The 18,937-nt window shown below is 44.5% G+C and overlaps 1 protein-coding gene across 5 annotated transcripts in view; it reads right to left on the reverse strand.

Annotated features, from left to right (window-relative positions):
• Nucleotides 1–6,495: 6,495 nt before the first annotated feature.
• APLNR (apelin receptor) overlaps nt 6,496–18,937 on the reverse strand; it is a 34,957-nt gene continuing 22,515 nt past the window's right edge. For 3 of the 5 annotated variants that reach the window (XR_007948084.1, XR_007948083.1, XR_007948086.1), the window contains one exon: nt 6,678–6,798. Coding sequence is in view for 2 of the 5 variants with exons in the window: in XM_051964542.1 (XP_051820502.1) it covers nt 8,532–9,683 (1,152 nt within the window). In the remaining 3 variants the exon portion in view is untranslated. Of the gene's footprint in view, nt 6,799–7,636; nt 10,567–18,937 lie in introns of those variants that run through there. The other 2 variants (XM_051964543.1, XM_051964542.1) reach the window with 2 other exon arrangements.

Consider the following 18,937-nt stretch of genomic DNA (forward strand, 5'->3'; position numbering starts at 1 on the left):
GGAAGGATGGAAGGAAGGATGGAAAGAAGGAAGAAAGAATGGAAGGGAGGAAGAAAAAAAGGAAGGATGGAAGGAAGGAAGGAAGAATGGAAAGAAGGAAGGAAGGAAAAAAGGAAAAAAGGAAGGATGGAAGGAAGGAAGGAAGGAAGAATGGAAAGAAGGAAGGAAGGAAAAAAGGAAAAAGGAAGGAAGGAAGGAAGGAAGGAAGGAAGAAGGAAGGAAGGAAGGAAGGAAGGAAGGAAGGAAGAAAGAAGGAAGAAGAAGAAGAAGAAGAGAAGGAAGGAGGGAGGGAAGAAAAGAGGGAGGGAGAGAGAGAAAGAGGGAGAAGGAAGGAGGGACGACGGAGGGAAGGAGGGAGGGAGGAAGGAAGGAAGGAAGGAAGGAAGAAAGCAAGCAAGCAAAAATTTTGTGTAATGATCAAGACTAGGATCAAGATAGATCCCCCAAAAGAAGAAAATTGCAATCTCTCATTTGCAGAAGTGGGGAGTTTAGAATATAACTGTACTTTCAAACTTAAGCAGATAATGATTAGCTTTGCTAAACAGCATTTCTTCTTCCTTTTTTCATTTCTTTCTTTCTATCTTAATCACAAAAGATATTTCTCTGGGGAAAAGAGGATATATTTTGAAATAAAACAAAAAAATATTAAAATATTAAAAGGACAATAACTAACACTGTGGAGGAGTTGAAGTTAGTGGAAAGAAAAACCATGCATGAAGATTCAGTCATAACTCCTTATTATCAACTAAAACAATTAGGAGTTTTATGAATCCAAAAATCAACTCTCATCACTTTATCTCTTTTGCAATCCCTTGAGCACAGCACTCAATAAATATTTCCCTCCTTTAATATTGCCTCCGCTCTAGTGCAGACCCGCATGACCTCACACTTGGACTATTGGAATAATTGCTGGTGAGCCCACCTAGTATCTCGGCACTCCAGCCCATCCTCAATTCATCAGGTGATTTTCCTAGAGGGCAGCTTCGACTACATTACTCCTCTACTCGATAAACTCTAGCAACTCCCTGTCCAAGATTAATTTAAAAAAAAAAAAATCTTCTGTTTGTGCTCAAAATCCTTCATAATCTAAGATGGGCACACAAAAGAATAGAGGCCAATCAGTTGATCAGAACTAGATCTCAACTTATGCAAGTAGCCAGCAATCATGTTCCAAAACATTGTTATATGCTGCTGTTTCCTGCCTGCCTATCGGTTTGCTAGATCAATATTTCCTGTAGCCCATAGTGAATCTTTAAATACAGCAAAATACCACTGAAGACATTTATCTCCACAGTACCCAAAAGTCCTTTTCATTTCCTCTCTCTCAAATATTCATAAGTGTGAAAACATGGACAAGCTGAAAATCACACTTTTTTTTTAAGACCAGATAAAACATAGTAATTTGGACCTGTGTTAGGAGGAGGCATTTGTATCTGAATTTTGTGTGTGTGTGTGTGTGTGTGTGTGTGTGTGTGTGTGTTGCTTATCTCCTATCTCCTTAGTGTGTCTACATAAGAAAACTATTGAATTAATAAATAAAACTAATGGTTTTATGAAAAAACAACAAAATAGATAAGACTTTAGTTAATTGGATTAGAAAAAGAAAAGAAGAAAATCAAATTGTTAGTCTCTAAAATGAAAAGGGAGAAAGTGCCACCAATGAAGAGGAATTTAGACTTTGAATGCAGATCAAAGCTATTTTTCATTTTCCTTATTTTTGTGTGTGTTTTTTTCCTTTTGGTCTGTTTCTTCTTTCACAACTGTGACTAAATGGAAATGTTTTACATGATTGCATATATATATATATACATATCATCAAATTGTTTACTATTTTAGGAAGAGAGGAGGGGATGGAGAAAGGGAGAAAAATTTGGAAATCAAAATTTTGTAAAAATGGGATGCTAAAGTTGTCTTTGCATATAATTGGGGAAAATACAACATAAATAATTTTTTTAAAAGAAAGACTTCAGAACTCTGATTAATGAAGAAATCAATTATGACTTCAGAAGACTGTTGACTAGCAGAGGTGATGGACTACAGATGGGGAATTGGGCATACTCTTGCTCATAAGGCCAACATGCTAATTTAGTTTGCTCAACTGTATTTAGCCATTACAGAGTTTTATGAGAGGCAGGGGAAATTCTTTCTCCCCCTCCCTGCTTCCTTTCTTTTCTCCCTCCTTTTCTCCTTCCTTCCCTCCTTCCCTTCCTTCCTCTCCCCCCCCTCCCTCTCTCTCTCTCTTTCCCTCCTTCCCTCCTTCTCTCTCTTTCTCCTCCCTCCTTCTTTCTTTCTCCCTCCCCATCTCTGTTTCTCTGTCTGTCTCTGTCTCTATTACACACACACACACACACACACACACACACACACACACACACACACACATATTTTGATCCAGAACACCAACTTCCTTAATGTTTCTTGAACAAGACATGCTGTTGTAGGACTTTCTCTCTTCCCTAGAATGCTCTTGCTTCTCTACTTCCTGGTTCCTCTGATTGTCTTTAAGTCCCAGCTAAAACCAGATCCTAGTCTTTCCCAAGCCCTTTTACTTCTAGTGCCTTCTCTCATTTGTACATACCTATTTGTGAGTTGTCTCCCCCTGTTAGAATGTGAATTCTTTCATTCATCTTTTTCTTTTGTATCCCTAGCACTTAGCACACTGTCTTACACATACTAGGTGCTTAATAGATGCATAATGGCTAATTTCAACTCAGCTCACATTTAATTAGATGCCTTTTATGCTCTAGGAACTGTGTTGATACAAAAACAAAAATGAAACAGCCCCCACATAATAGTCTTAAGAGCATCAACCATATAGGCTGATAAGTCATTCAGAAGCATCAGATCTTAATCCATACACAAAACAGGAATCTTCAAAACTCATTTGTTACTGATGTATAAATAAACCAATCAGTGAAACAGATTCAGTCCATAATCACAAAGGAGCAAAGGAACTTAGTGGCCTTATGTTTGATAATACTAAAGACCTTAATTACTGGATTAGAGATTCACTATTTGACAAAAAGAGTTACAAGAAAGTAGCAGAAAGTGGATTAAAGCAGAATCTCACCTATACTACCAAGAAAATCTGTATATGAATACGCTTTAGACATAAAAGTCTAATACTATAAAGAACTTTGAAGATCAAAAAATATATTTCCCTTTCACTGATGAATAAGGGAAGAGTTCATGACCAAACAAAAGAGAGAGAGAGGATTATAGAAGCTAAAATAGAGAATTTGGTTGCAAATTTTAAAATGTATGGAAAAAATAAAAACCAATATAGTTAAGATTAGAAGGGAAATACAAGTTTCTCTGATAACAGTCTCAATTACAAGATATAATTTAGAAGAATAAGAGCCATTCCTCATTTATTATATGGTCAAAGGATGTGAATGGACAGTTTTCAAAGGAAGAAATCCAAACTATCAATAGCCTTGGGGGTGAGGGGTAGGGGGGTGGGGGGGAGTCCCAACTACGAATTAGAGAATTGCACATTAAAAGAACTCTGAGTTTTGACCTTACTCTTTACATTAATAAAGTTGGGAAAAAAAAGAAAATGAAAAAATGCTGGGTGGGGTGTGGGAAAACAGGAATATTAAAGTACTGTTGGTGGAGCTCTGAATTGATCCAGCTAATCTGGAAAACAATTTGCAACTCTGTCCAAAAATTCTTAAATTGAATCCCTTTGACCCAGTGATACCACTACTAGGCTTTACCCTAAGGATTTCAAAGAAAGAGGAAAAAGACTCATATACAAAATTATTTGTAGATGTGACAAAGAACTGGAAACTAAGGGAGTGGGCCATCATCTAGGGAATGGCTGAACAAAAATATGGTATATGAATGTAATGGAATAAATATGTGAAGAAATGATAAAAGGGGGAGTTTCCAAGAAACTTGGAGAAGAATGTCATGAAATGAACAGAATCAGGAGAATAGGTTTTGGTTTGTTTGTTTGTTTGTTTGTTTGTTTTTGGGGGGGGATAACATTATAAAATGAGCAGCTTTGAAAGACTTGAGAATTCTGATCAACTAAGTGACAATCACTATTCCAGAGGATTAATAATGAAAAATGCTCTCTGCCCGCTCGCAATAAAATTGTTCTCTTCCTATTTCTACCCAGAAAAAAAATAATGAAGGAAAATGATGGCTTTTAATAATACATGCAATAGAACAGAAGGAAATCCAGAAGGAATGAAGATATCTTTGAAAGTGTCATATTGAATTTTTAATTACTGAAAAGGAAAATAAAACTATGCATATTACAACTAGTTTTGTGTGTGATTCTTTTTTTTTTTTTCTTTATGGTGGATGTAAAATGTTCCCTTTTCTCATGTTTGTCAAATTTCAAAATTTTGAAAATTAAATATTTTTTAAAAGAATGTTATCTACCACCTGATGGGGAACTAAGTACTATTATCTACTACATTATATACTACATTTTACAGATGAGGAAACCAAGGCAAGATTAAGTGATATGCCCAAGACTACACAACTAATAACCGTATAAGGCTCAATTTGATCCTCCTAAGTAGATGCTATGAAGAGTCTCCTTTTATAAATGAGGAAATGAGTGTAAATAGTAGGACTTGCCCAAAATCATATAGCTAGAAAGTATTGTTAAAGATTATCTGGTACAAACACACATACACACACACACACACACACACACACACACACACACACACACAAGCTAAGGCTTGTGAGGTAACTTGACCAATATAACGCAGGTAGTGAGTGTCAGAAGCAGAGCACTTTTCTGTTGGGATGCCTATTTAATATCTTGATCAAGTTTTCTTGTCACACTGAACATCTATTTTTTATTTGTTGGTATTTTTAAGGTATCTGTGGAGATGGTGCACACTCCCCACTTTCTCTTTCCCTGTCTCCCTTCCCCTCCCCCTTTCTCCTTTTTCTTCTTCCTTTTTAATTTTTTTTTCTTCTCATTTTGCTCCTCCAAGTGATCTCTTCTGCTGCTGGGTGCTTTCTACCATTTGACTTCTGTCCTTCCTCTCGATTTCGCAGCCCTCATCCCAGCTGCTCATGATCTCTCCTTTCCCACTATGATTCTCTTTCCCAAATCTCTTGAGATTGCCCTGTCACTATTCCTCATGCTGTATGGCAGCTTCTAAAGATTCAAAGGGCTCTCGAGTGCCAATGCAGGGTGAGAGGAATTGAATCCGGGAATGTATTCAGGAAATCTGGGATTCCATCCTGACCTTCCCCTCTTTATCATGAAAGGAAATAGGATTAATCAGATACAGCTGTTGTTTTCCAAGCACTGTCCCCTATTTTCTTCAGATTTCTGTGAATCCGTTTTGTGGTTCTCCACTTCTTCCACCCACTCCCACCTCCAAGTCCCTGCCCAGAACCTGCCCCCAACCTCCAGCCCATCATGCCCACCAATAGACTTCTGGATGAAGAAGTTAGCTTTTCTTCTTCTTTGCTCTCCACTCTAGTTCTTCCCTTCCTTTTCTCCTTATCCTTGTATTACTCCTCCTTCCTTCCCTTTGGTCTTCTTTTTTAACTCTTTTTTTCTTTGCTTTCCCTTCATCCCTCTTGCTCTTCATTCCCCCATTTCCCACTTGTTTCCCTTCATTTTTTTCCTCATACCCCATATATCCCTCTCACCAGCGCCCTCCCCTTTGTCTTCCACTCTCCTCTCTTTCTCTCTCCATTTCCCCCTCCTCATTTTCTCTCGAGTCTTACTTCTTTCCCATCCCCCTTTTCTCTATTTTCCTACCTTTGCTTCCATTCCTTTTCTCCTTTTCCCTATCTTTTCTTTTTTATTCCTCTTCCCTTCCTCCCTTATCTCTCTCCTCCCCTTTTTTCTTCTCTGCCTCCTATCCTTTTTCTTATCTCTTTCCATCCCTTTCCCTCTATTGCTTCTTCCTCTTTCCTTCTTCTTTTCTCCCAATCCCTTTTTCACTTTCCCTTCTTTTCTTTTTCCTCTTCTACGTTTCCAATCTCTCTCCTTCCTTCTATCTCATCTCCTTTTCCCTTTACTCCCTTCTTTTTTCTCTCTTCCTCTCTTTCCTTCTTCCCATATCTCCTTTTTCCCCTTTGCTCTTTTCTTATTCTTTCCCTTACCCAGTTTCCCTATCTGCTTCTCCTTTCTTCTTCCTTCCATCTCTCCCCCACCCTCTGCTTCTCCATCTCCTTTCCTTCTCCCCTTGCCCTGCTTCTCTTTCCCTCTTTTCTGTTTCTCTTTTATTCTCCTGTTTTCTATATCTTCAATCTACCCCTCACCTTCCTTCCCTTTCTCTGTCTCCTTTTCTGCTTCTGTTTCCTCTCTCCCCTCATTTTGCTGACCTATTCCTCTTTCTCCCCCCCCCACTGTGTCTTTTGCACCTCTTGCCTCTTTCCTTCTCTTTTTTCTCTTTCCCTCTTTCCTCATCCACTGCACTTTGCACCCTGGGCCTGGCTGTTGTGCTTTTTCTTTCCTATCCCAACACTGTGCAAGATGAGACACTTTAGTGATTAGACACACACTCAAAACAGATGTACTTTATTGATCAAAATGACAAAACTAAATAGGAAAGTGACAACTATTCCTGATGGGGAGAAGGGAAGTGCCAGGGGTCCCTTCTCTCAGATGCCAACAGTGTGACTGTTAACCAGGATGGGAGTTCAGTCCAAGCTTCCCCAATGTCTTCAGATGAATCCTAGGAATCATTTCAGTCCAAGAAGCAGTGCTTTAGGGTGACACCGCCTTCCCTTTCCAGGCCAGGAGGGCCAAGCCCTTGTCCTTGTTGTGCTTGGTTTGGGGGGCATCCGAAGGCTGGGCACAGGTGCCTGCAGAAAGTAAACCAAACGCAGAGTCTGGAGTCGGAGGAGGCATCTGAGTCCGGCCCTTGATCCTTCTCTCCCACCCTCAGTCCAAAAGCCAAGGCCTTTGCCACCTCCCAGAGGCAGCCAACGTGGTCATGCTGGGCTTTTCTTGCTTCTGTATCTTTGCCCAAGAGGGAGTTCTTATACATGATTCTTTATCCCCAAGTTCTCTGGAGCCAATAACCCTCATTGTTCCCCACCCCCACAAGGTATTAATATTACTTTCTCTAGGGCTCGAGAGTACCATCCTGTCCATATCCTACTCCATAAATACCCAGAAGACAGAAGCCAGAAAGACCTTTCTGACATCCCCCCATGAGGTGAAACTTGACTCAGTGTCTCTCACACTTCTAGGCTTGGCCTCTGAAGTCAGTGGCTCCCCCTGAGAACAAGAGGCAAAAAGGAGGCTCCTTCCCATTCTAGGGAATAAGCCTGGAAAACATTGTACCTGCCTTGAATGAATGTCCCCAGTTTGGCCAAGGGAAACAGAACAAGGCAGTCTAAAGGCAAATTGCACCAGCCCCAGTCAGGGACAAGTCTGCAGACTCCTGCAGCTGGGACAGTTTCCAGAGGATGAGTAAATGACAGGATCCCAGAAGCTATAGGGGAGTCTTATTTAACACGTCTGAAGTGACGGACCAGCCGCCAGAGCCCATTGCCGGGGAGGGACAAGTGAGATCTCCCCAATAAGCCATTTCTTTAGTTTCAAGGAAATCAGCAAGGTAAATGTTAGGGCGCATGGTGGGGAGCATTTGTGACAATGATTAAGTCTCTCTCTCTCTCACTCACACACACACACACACACACACACACACATACACACACACACTCTACAAAATGAAGGCAACACAGTCTGGGAGGAGGTCTATAGAGTGAAAAATGTAGAGACAGAAAGAAAAGAAGAACTCAATTTCTTTATCTCCCATTATCTTATATCCTGCAATAAACCCAGTCATTCTTCTGGTCTCTATTGGCCTCCATCTATAACTCTATGGGACATTATGAATTTGACCACCAATATCCCCTCCTGTTTTCCCAATCTCAAGCAATGGGACTGTCCTCCTCCCCCTTTCTTACCCAGTATAAAGAGGGACAGACTAAGATCAAATGAAAAATACATTTCCAGGGGAGCGCAACCTGGCATAGGGGTGGGCAACAGGGTAGGAGGCCCTGCCAGCTGCCCAAGTGAGCCATTGAGATGACCGTCCGTGGTCCAGAAACCTGCTCTTTCTCCCCTCCTCTGCAGGCAGCCTCTCCTGCTCCCTCTTTCCTCCAAATCCTCCCTATAGTAACAACAGAACAAAGACCACTGTGGTCTCCCGGGAGGGGGGTGTGCAGAATTTTTACAATTCCCTCCTGTTCCTCCATACCCAGTCCCTTTGAAAGACTTTGGAAAGAAAATAGGAAAGGATAGAAAAGCAGAGAGTGGAAACTGAGGTAGGCAGAAAAAAAAAGAGCCCTAGTTTGGAAGTCATAAGACATAAATTCAAATCTCAGGTCTGCCTCTTGTGACCCGTGGTCACCCCTAGGGAGATGGGGAGATTAAAGTCTGGAAAGGATAGGAAAGGGAGAAGAAGAGAAGAAAAAGAACCGGGGGGCTAGAAGGATTGCGAGGAGGAAAGTCGGTGAGAAGGGAGAGGGGGCGCTCTTGCCCAGGGTTCGGGGAGCTGGGGTGAGGGTGGGCCAGGGATGCCTTTTTATCCCAGGATCTGGTCAGACACCAGGGTCTCCTGGCTGTAGGGGATGGACTTCTCCTGAGGCTGCTCCCCGGCCTTCCCCGTGTTCTGACTGGGCCCCTGGCTGGGCCCCGAGGAATAGCTGGCCGACTTCTCCCCACCCGCGGGGGCGGCCCCCCAGCACCCACTCTGGCCGCAGCACATCATGGCGGTGCAGGCCTCCCTGAAGCGGGGGTCGAAGAAGGCGTAGAGGAAGGGGTTCAGGCAGCTGTTGACGTAGCTGATGCAGGTGCAGTAGGGATAGACGTTCATGAGGAAAAGGTCGAAGTCGCAGGACCACTGCAGGAGGCTGCCCAGCATGTAGAGGGTCTTGACCAGGTGGTAGGGCAGCCAGCACAGGGCGAAGGTCACCACCAGGACCACGATGATGCTGAGCAGCCGGCGCCGTTTGCGCAGGCCCTCGATGCGCTCCTTTCGGAAGTGGCCCGCGATGGTGCGCGCGATGAAGAAGTAGCAGGTGAGCATCACGGTGAAGGGGATCACGAAGCCCAGGGCGGTGGAGGACGCGCCCAGCCCCACCTCCCACGCCATCTCCGACCCCGGCGCGGCCACCAGCGAGTAGTCCATGTAGCACATGGTGCTGTTGTTCTCCAGCTCGCCCACCGAGCGGAAGACCATGGCGGGCATGGCCAGCAGGGCCGCCAGGAGCCACAGGCCCGCCGTGGCCACCACGCCGCTGACCCGCAGCCGCAGCCGGGCGTTGGCCACGGGCCGCACGATGGCCAGGTAGCGGTCGAAGCTGAGGCCGGTGAGGCAGAAGACGCTGGCGTACATGTTGACGAAGATTAAGTAGCTGCTGACTTTGCAGGCGAAGGTGCCGAAGGGCCAGGTGTAGTCCAGGTACGCGTAGGTGGCCCACAGCGGGAGGGTGACCACGAAAGTCAGGTCGGCCACCGCCAGGCTGGCGATGAACTTGTCGGCCGAGCGCCGCTTCTCCCGGCTGCCCCGGAAGATGGTCCAGAGCACCAGGCCGTTGCCGGTGGTGCCCAGGAGGAAGACCAGGATGTAGATGGCGGGGATGAGGGAGCCCGACGACTTCCAGTCCGCGTACACGCACTCCAGAGTCTGGTTCTCTCCCGCGTAGTAGCTGTCAAAATCCGGTCCTTCTTCCATGCTGGGATCCCACGAGGCAGAAGGCGAGGAGACCGGAGGCCGATTCCAGCCTGTGGAGGTCACCCCCTCGGTCCTTCCGCGGGGGCTCACCTGGAGGCACCGGCCTCCAATCGGTCCTCAGTGGCCGGAGCCCCTCAGCATCCGTCCCCGCCGGGGCGAGGGGCCGAGCCGCCCGGTTGTGCGTCTCCAGAGCGCTCCCGGATCCGAGCGGGCGGCCGGGGGACAGCTCCTCCGCTTCTGCCGCTGGCCTGCCTCTTCCTCTGGCCCCTGTTTGCCTCCTGTTTGCCTCCTGTTTGCCTCCTGTCTAGCCAAGGCTCAGACAGATGTGGCCCGAGTTTCCTTAGTGCCTCCTGGCTCTGCCTCCTCCTCGGACAGCTGCTCCCTCCTCCCACCTCCAGATCAGCCCCTCACAAGTCAGCCTTAAGATCTTTAAGTTGGAACCCCCCTCCCTCCCTTTTCCCCTCCCTGTCCCTGGGTAACCCCTGCTGTGCTGGACAGAAATTTTATCTGCAACTTTCGTACAGACGCCTCTCCACTAGTCCCTTATCTCCCCAGGCCATCCCCGCTTCTTAACATCCTGATCCCCGGTTTTAGACACCTTTTCCTAGTCTGAATACTCCCCTCTTTTGCTCCTCCACTGCCACTACCCCTCTAAATTGGGTGAATTATGTTGATTAAATCCAGCCAGAGTCGGGAGGGAGGAAAAGGTCTAGGAGGAGGAGTGGGTGTGAGATTTCACAGGATCCTCTGAGGTTTCTGGCAAGCCTATCTGGCCCCCTGCTCACCCCTACAACTCCCCCCTTCCCCAGCCTCTTCTCCAGGTATTATGCATTACCCCTCTGCACTCATGTCTCATTTTCAGGACCTGGCCCCATTCTTGCAATTATGGTCAGCACTAGGAACAAACTCGCCCATGGAGGAAAATCGGGGAGTTTCCTGTACCTAAAGGCACAGCAAAGCCATATTATATAGCCAGAACGTTAGCGCTGCTGGAGACTTGAATATAGAATGCCAAACGTGGGAGGGAACTTAGGAAGGAAGGAAATAGCATTTATTAAACACCTACTATGTGTCAAGCCGAGCACTTGACACATATTTGATACATATATCATTTGATCCTCACAACAGCCCTGGGATTTGGATCCCTATTTTACAGTGGAGAAAATTGAGGCAGGTAGTTAAGTGATCCCGGTAAGTATCTGAGACCGTATTTGAACTCTGATCTTGCTGGCTCTAAATCTGTGATCTTGCTGGCTCTAAATCTGCATCCGTTTCACCCCCTGGCAGATTTAAAATACAGGATGTCAGAATGGAGAAAATTTAGAACATGTATTGCTAGAGATGGGAGGGATCTTAGAACCCAGAATGTTAGGAGAGACTTTAGAATAAGGAATGGCATATGTAGGAGGGACTTTAGAACAGAGATTTTTCCTCCCTTTCGATCTGATTTTTCTTGTGCAGCATGATCAATTCAGAAATATGTTTAGAAGAATGACACATGTTTAACCTCTACTGGATTACTTGTTGTCTAGAGGAAGGGGTTGGGAGAAGAGAGAGAGAGAAATATGGAATACAAGATATTGCAAGGGTGAATGTTGAAAATTGTCTTTGCATATATTTTGAAAATAAAAAGCTATTATTTTTAAAAAAATTTAAAGAACAGAGAAGGGTTAGAAGAGACTTTAGGATAGGAAAGGTGAGAAGGTCTCTCATCTAACCTTTCATTCTACAGATGAGGAAATTAAGGCACAGAGTTTGAGTGGCTCGGGTAAGATCACAGACAGGAACAAGCAGAGCTGGGATTTGAACCTGGTTTGTCTTCAAGTTCAACATGCTTTCCATTAAACTATTCTGCTGGCTATAGAATTTGGGGCAGCTAGTGATATCATGATATATAGAGTCGGAAGCCCTGAATCCAAATCCTAGCTGTGCGATCCTAGACGAGTCACTTATCTCAGTTTCCCCATTTGTCAAAGAAAGAAAATGGCAAAACAATACAGTGTCTTTGCAATGAAAACTCCAAATGAAATCACCCAGCAAGGAATAAACAATGTAAAGACAAATGAGCTAATTAAGGTCAATGGCCTCTAAATTCCCTTCTGATTCAATCAGTGATAGGCTGAGTAATGAAAAGTGTGCCATGAAAAAGTAAATAAATAGATAGATAGATAAATAAGAAAAATGTGCCATATTTCAACGAAGGAAACAATTTGAATCCAGACTCTCTCACCACCTATAACTGCATCCCCTTTACATCCTCAGGACTTGCTTTCCTCATCTGGAAAAAGACAAAAAAAAAAAAAAAAAAAAAGATTCCTACATCATATCTCTCAGCAGTATTCTAAGACATAATATTGTATACAGAGTAGGAGAGGTAGCAAGAACTGAGACCAAATGCCCCAATTTCTGGCCTAGGGATCCTGAGCAAATCACTTTACTTTTATAGTGTCCCCAGGAAATTCTCAAAGTTTCCAACGGGGATCTGCATTGGGAGGAGTTTCATCACCTGCTAAGCCTGCTGAAGTCACTTTCCAGACCAAAGTGATCATATCCCCACCAAAAATACAGCCAATAGTTAGCACCGTGTTGGGTATTCAGTAAGTGCTTAATAGGTGCTTGTTGATTGATTGAACCACAAACTCCAAAGGTGTTATAGAAAGGTCCTTATTATTACTACAGATAAATCCACATACATGCATCTAATCCTTCTGAAGGGATAAAAGGGAGGAGTGTCCCTATACTTTCTGTATCCTAAACATGGATGAGTTTTGTTCCATGAAGGATAGCAGTAATACTATTGCTAGCACAATACAATACAAGGATGGAGCAGGATGGGCAGAGCAAGACTTCAGCCTTCCTTTGGGCTCACCCTTCCCGAATCTCTCAGAAACCTTCAAAACACCGATAGATCATAGCAGTGCAGCGAGGAAGACTGGAACAAAGGAAGTTGGGGAGGCAGGATCTTAACAGAAGCAGTATCCTTCCCCACCCCTTTCCTTTAAAGCTATCCTGGCTTTTTACCAGAAGGAGATAGGAGCCTGGACCCTCCATGTGGTATGAAAGCATATGAATCCCACTTCCTAATCCTCCTAGCATTCAAGACTCCAGCCCCCAGAGGGGGTTAATGGATAAATGAAACCTCCTAAGGAGCTAGACTTGGGAAAGAGGCTGGAGAAGGCACCAATGGAGGCAAAGATGGCCAAGTGATAATAAGATCTGGCTTCCAGCCAAGAGCAGTCTGGGATTACCCCAGGGAAAGCCATATGGTCTGTCCCCCTAAGTCACTCAGAACTTGGAAGAAGGTAGAAATGAGTCTATTCTTCCTTCAGTTCTTCTCCCAACATCATAGTAAAGAATCAGCTTAGGCAAGAATGGTGGGATCAAAAGAGCAATAGATTGAGACTCCAGCGGCCCATGTTCAATCTCCAGTTTTGGTAATTCCAATCAGTGTGACCTGAGATCAACCAATTTTCCTCTCTCCTCCTGAATTTCTTTGTCTGCAAAACAAGACTGTTGGTCTAAAGTGGGATTGTTTGGTTTGGACAGTAATTTCTTCTTAAGCTGTAGTTCAAGGATTTCAAGGGGCCTGTGAACTTTGAGTAGGGAAAATGTATTTGTATTTACTTCTGAGACTGAGTATTTCAATTATGAATAACAGACATTAAATATGATTTTAAGATGTCCATAGTCAAAGGGATCCATCCATGACAAAAAAAAAAAAAGGGGGGGGGGTAAGAATCCCTCTAGAAATCAATACTTTCAGCACTGGATCCAATTATCCTATGACTTAAGATCATAATAAGCTGAAATGGAACTTGTCATACAGAGTCCTAACCCATTTCCATGCCCCCAGACAGTTCACAGGAAACAAGGTCAGAAAAGTTGTTCAAGCTGGTCAGTAACATCTCTTTAAAAAAAAAAAAAAAAAAGCTTTTTATTTTCAAAATACATGCAAAGTTAGTTCTCAGCATTGAAAACTTTGCAAATTTTTCTCCCTCCCTTTCCCCAACCCCCTCCCCTAGATGGCAAGTAATCCAACATTTGTTAAAACTGTGCAATTCTTCTATACATATTTCCACAATGATCATGCTGCACAAGAAAAATCAGATCAAAAAGGGGAAAAAAAGGAGAAAAAAAAAGCAAACAACAAAAAAGGTGAAAGACCATGTTGTGATCCACATTCATTCCCCAAAGTCCTCTGTCTGGATGCAGATGGCTCTGTCCATCACGAGCCCATTAGAATTGGCCTGAATTATCTCATTGTTGAAAAGAGCCAGGTCCATCAGAATTGATCATGGTATAATTTTGTTGTTACTGTCTACAATGTTCTCTTGGTTCTACTCACTTCACTTAACATCAGTTCATGTAAGAGTGACTTATCTCTATCACACCTTAAGGAGATGTGGTAAGTGTTAAGTCTGAATCCTCAGGACCTTTTGGTCCCAGATATCAGTAGGAGACAGTAGGGAAAGAGGAAGTTTTTCCCATGAAGGCAGGTGAGAAAATCTGCCTTGTTGGTTGTAGGTGGCGGAGAGTTCCCTGGACTTGGCAATAGGTACAGTGGAGTCCAAGTGGTGTCTCTTGCACTTAGGAGCTTGAACAAGTTGCTTGACCTTGAAGCTCAGTTTATCTGTAAAATTAGAGTGATGATGATTATTCCACCTACTTCAAAGGGTTTCCAAGGGAAATGTTTTACAAACTTTAAAAATGTGAACTCTGTTATCCAAGGGTGTCCATTTGCAAAGATCCAACCAGAGTGGTCCATACAATGTCAGCCAATAAATTAGTAGCAGCCATGAGCAAATCCAGACTTTGGTTCCTGCTGGAGAGGAGGGGATTGAAAGGTACCCTGCCCTTGTTACTCAGTCTGGGCAGAGGGAGGCTCTCCAGGGTATTGTGAAGTGACCGATACAGAGCTACCTTGGACATGATGAAAAAGCCAAGTGTGTGGTTGTGTTTATGTAGGTATACACATATACAAAGACACAACCACCCTCGAAAATGCAAACAAAATCGTGTATGCGATTGTCTTTGTAGATGTATGGGTGTGTCTGTGTATCTATATTTGGCTGTGGTGTGGTTGTGTTTATGTACGTAGCTGTACTTGTTTTCATTATGGTCGAATGGGGTTGTTTTTATTTCTAGAAGTGATTGTGTTTTTATGTTTGAGGCTGTCCTTTGGCTTTCTGTTTAGGGGGAATGGCTAGCTTTGTATTTGAGTAAATTCATACGTTGTATGGTTGTATGCTTTTGTTTAAATGTCGTGTCTGTACTTGTACAGGGTGTGGTTATGTGGATTAGTATGCTTATATGCTATGGTGTGGTCATATGCTTCTATAGAGTGCGATTGTATTCATACATTGTGTCATAGTATCTGTACTTTGTGTGATTGTATGAGGTTACACATCTGAAGTTGTGAATTTATGCTTGTGTTTTTGTATTATATGAGTTTGTACTCTGTATGGTTGCCTGCTTACATTTATGTTTGTGTTTCTATTTGGGCCAGTATACATGTTACATGGGCTTTGTGTGTGTGTGTTTGTGTGTCTGTACTTGTTTTGTGAGTTTCTTCTTGTGTGTGACTGTGTTGTATTTATGAGCTTGTGCTTATATATGTGATTGTGTTGTATTTGTGGTCCTATGCTCATGTGTGCAATTGTGTTTTGTGATTCTAAGCTTATGTATGTGACTGTTGCTGGTAGTTTGTGGCATTATGCTTATGTGTGCCATTGTGTTGCTTGTGGTTTGTGACCCTAGATTTACACGTGTGATTGTGTTGCTGGTGGTTTGTGGCCTTAGACTTCTGAGTGTGATTGTGTTGTATTTGTGACCTTAAATTTATGAGAATGATTGTATTGTATTTGTGGCCTTAGACTTCCGTGTATGATTGTGCAGCTGGTGGTTTGTGGCCTTAGACGTCTGTATGTGATTGTATTGTATTTGTGGTCTAGAGTCCTGTGTGTGATTGTGTTGTATCTGTAACCTTACACTTCCCTGTGTGATTGTGTTGTATTTGTGATCTTAGACTTCTGAGTGTGATTGTGTTGTATTTGTGGCCTTAAATTTATGAGAATGATTGTGTTGTCTTTGTGACCATAGACTTCTGTGGGTGATTGTGTTGCTGGTTTGTGGCTGTGTATCCGTGCTTGCGTGGGGCCGGGAGCTCGTGGGAGGGGGGGGGGGGGGTTGGGGGGGGGGGGTGTGTTCAAGGCTCCGGGACAAACATCCCAGAAGAGGGAGGCCGGCTAGGAAGGGGCTGCTAATTGGATCTCTCTGGGCGTTTGGGCCGGGCAGCGAACAGCTGAAAGGCTCCGGGCTCCCGACATCAAAGCCCAGGCCCCCGGGCCCCTCGGCGCTTCTCACCTCCCCCACTTGGCCTCCCGCCCCTGCCCCCTCCCTTCACATGTCCTTCTTTCTACTTTGAACCCAGCTGCCTGCGAGCACAGCCTGGGGGCGAGGCCTCTCTCACCTCCCCCGGGCGCTCCCCCCAGCTGTGTGCTAACAGCTGGGGCTGTTATCTGAGGAGAAGCCGGGGAGGGGACAGACGGGCCGGGGCTGCCCCCTCCTGCTCCCGCCTCCGCCACCCGCACCCAGCCCCTTATCTGCCCCGAGCCAAAAGGCCGATGGCCTCTCCTGGCCCTGACTTCGGCCGCGGCTCCCTGGGACCCGGGCAGCTGCCGTGCAGGCCCCGGGGGCTTCCGGGCAAGGGAGCGGGAGAGCCGCTTCCTCTCGGGCGGGAGGCGAGCCCTGGAGGCGGCGGCCGCGGCGGCGGCCAGGTAATTGGGCAAGCGTTAGCAAGCACGCTGCGTGCCCCCCACTCCTGGCTGCCCGGAGGGCTGCGAGTCAGCAAACATTAGGCACTTACTACGTGCCAGATACTGTTCTCGGAGCTGGGAGAGAAGGGAAGGGAAAAACGGAATCCCTCTGCTCCAGAATACACGTTAAGACAGGGCTAGGTCATCCAGGAGCCTGTGGGCCACCCCTCCCGCTGTAATAATGCTTGTGTCTCTGTCCCCGTCCCTGTCTCTCTGTCTCTGTCTATCTCTTTCTTTCTCTGTCTCTCTGTCTATATATATTCTCTCTGTCTCTGTCTCTCTCGCTCTGTCTCTCTGTCTCTGTCTCTCCGTCTCTCTCTGTATTCTCTCTGTCTCTGTCTCTCCATCTCTGTATTCTCTCTCTCTCCATCTCTCTCTCTCTCTCTCTCTCTCTCACTGTCTCTCTGTGTGTGTATACACACACACACACACACACACACACACACACACATATATCTCTGTTCTTTTTCCTTTCTCTTTTTTCTTTCTGTCTTCTGTCTGTCTCCGTCTCTGCCTGTCTTTCACCACACTGAGATTTTCTTTTCTTTAGGCGCCCATACCAACTATCAACTATCAGAGAGACAAAAAGAGACACAGACAGAGAGAGCCATACCAACTATCAAAAAAGAATTTATTGGCCCCCTATGATGTGCCAATCACAGTTAGATAAGAGAGATACAAAGTAAAAAGCAGAACCATTCCTGCCCTCAAGACGCTCACGTTCTATTGAGGGAAGCAACATGGACATATGGAAAGTTTATATAAAAATATACAAATGAATACAAAGTAATTTGGGGACCGGATGCCTGACGCTCCTCCATCTAAAAGATTTGTTGACTATAAAATAACCGCCTTCATTACTGACAACAGGCAGTAGTAGCATTCAGTTCCCTATTTTTTTTTAATAAACTTTTTGAGCATTTACTAAGTCATCTTGCCACTCCTTTGCAAAGATTTGATGGAAATAACTTCATCTTTCCCCTCCGGTTGCCATGAGCTAATTACCATGAAACTGGATAATCAACAAGAGGTAAAGGGTGAGGAATGGCTTACTCTAAACTAAAAGATCTAGTTAGGTCACCTCTGGGGTTTGTTTGTTTTTTGGAGTTTGTTTTGCATTTATTTACAGTTCCCTCTGTGTCATTCGACAAACATCTATGAAGTGTCTCTTCTGTTCCATACTCTGTGTTAGGTGCCAGAAAGACAAAAATAAAGCAAGAACTTGGGGCCCTGGAGTGGATTTCACCTGTTTGTTGTGGGATAGAGAATCAAGTGTCGTTCTGGTCGTGGACCAAAGCTCTCTGTCCTTTTGCCCTCCACTATCTCTCAGAGTCTAAGCTCAGATTTGTTGTTTCCATGACATTATCTCACTTTCTATGACGTTATCTCGTTTTTCCTTCAAAATTTCCCAACAAATGGATCTTGTGTGGCCAAGGTATTTCATTGTTAGTATTTGTCCTTCCACAAGAGCCGAGTTCCAGGGAAAACTACCAATGATGGTCCCTGGGACCTAGAACAAGTAAATGGCTCACTCTGGCCTTCAAATTGCTTATCTCAAAAACGAGGGTATTGGACTGGATAACATATAAAGTCTCTTCTGGTCTATGATCCCATGAGTCTATGATCCCATATATTATACACCCCCGCAGAATGGACAATAGAAAGAGTTTTCATGAAGCTAGGAGGGTCTATGTACAATGAGCTTTTCACCTTGAGTCTCTTCCCACAAGATAATAGGAAGCTCACACTGAAAGGGATTTCAACTTCATATCTCTGTCTCAGATCAGCAGCCAAGTGACTTGGGTTCGCTTCCAGACAAAATAATATGTGAATCATTATATAAATATCTTATCTTACGATTTTGAGCAAGGCCTTTTCCTTCTCTCTTCCCCTCTCTCACCCTTTCCCTCTCCATTTCTTTGTGTGTGTGTGTCTCTTTCTCTGTATGTGTCTCCCTCTCCCTCTTCATCTCCCTCTCTGTCTCTGTCTCTCTCTGTCTCTCTGCTTTCTCTGTCTCTCAGTGTCTCTGTTTCTGTCTCTCTTGGTCTCTCTCTCTTTCCTCAACCTTGAAGAATCCATCTGTTCCTTTTGAAAACCAAAGCTTCTGCTTCACTAAAGCAACAGAGAAATTCACCCAACCACACCATCTAAGCCAAGACTCAAGCTTGGAGCCCAGGATTTCGGTTCTGTAAGGGGGTCTGAGAATTTGGAGCTTAGAATGCCAGAACTGGGAAACTCTCAGAATGCCAGAGACATAAAGAGACCTCAGGTCAGAGCCCTTCGGAGCTCTCCAGTGTGGACTACTCGCCCTGGATAAAGGCCCTCACTTAACAGGGTCCCACAGTCCCATGCAGCATTAGGGGCAGTGCTTAGGGCCCCTTGGTCAACAACACTGGCCTTTGGACAGAGAGGATAAACCACAAGATAGGGCTATCCCGG

The sequence above is a fragment of the Antechinus flavipes genome, chromosome 6 (assembly GCF_016432865.1).
Source record: "Antechinus flavipes isolate AdamAnt ecotype Samford, QLD, Australia chromosome 6, AdamAnt_v2, whole genome shotgun sequence".
NCBI lineage: Eukaryota > Metazoa > Chordata > Mammalia > Dasyuromorphia > Dasyuridae > Antechinus > Antechinus flavipes.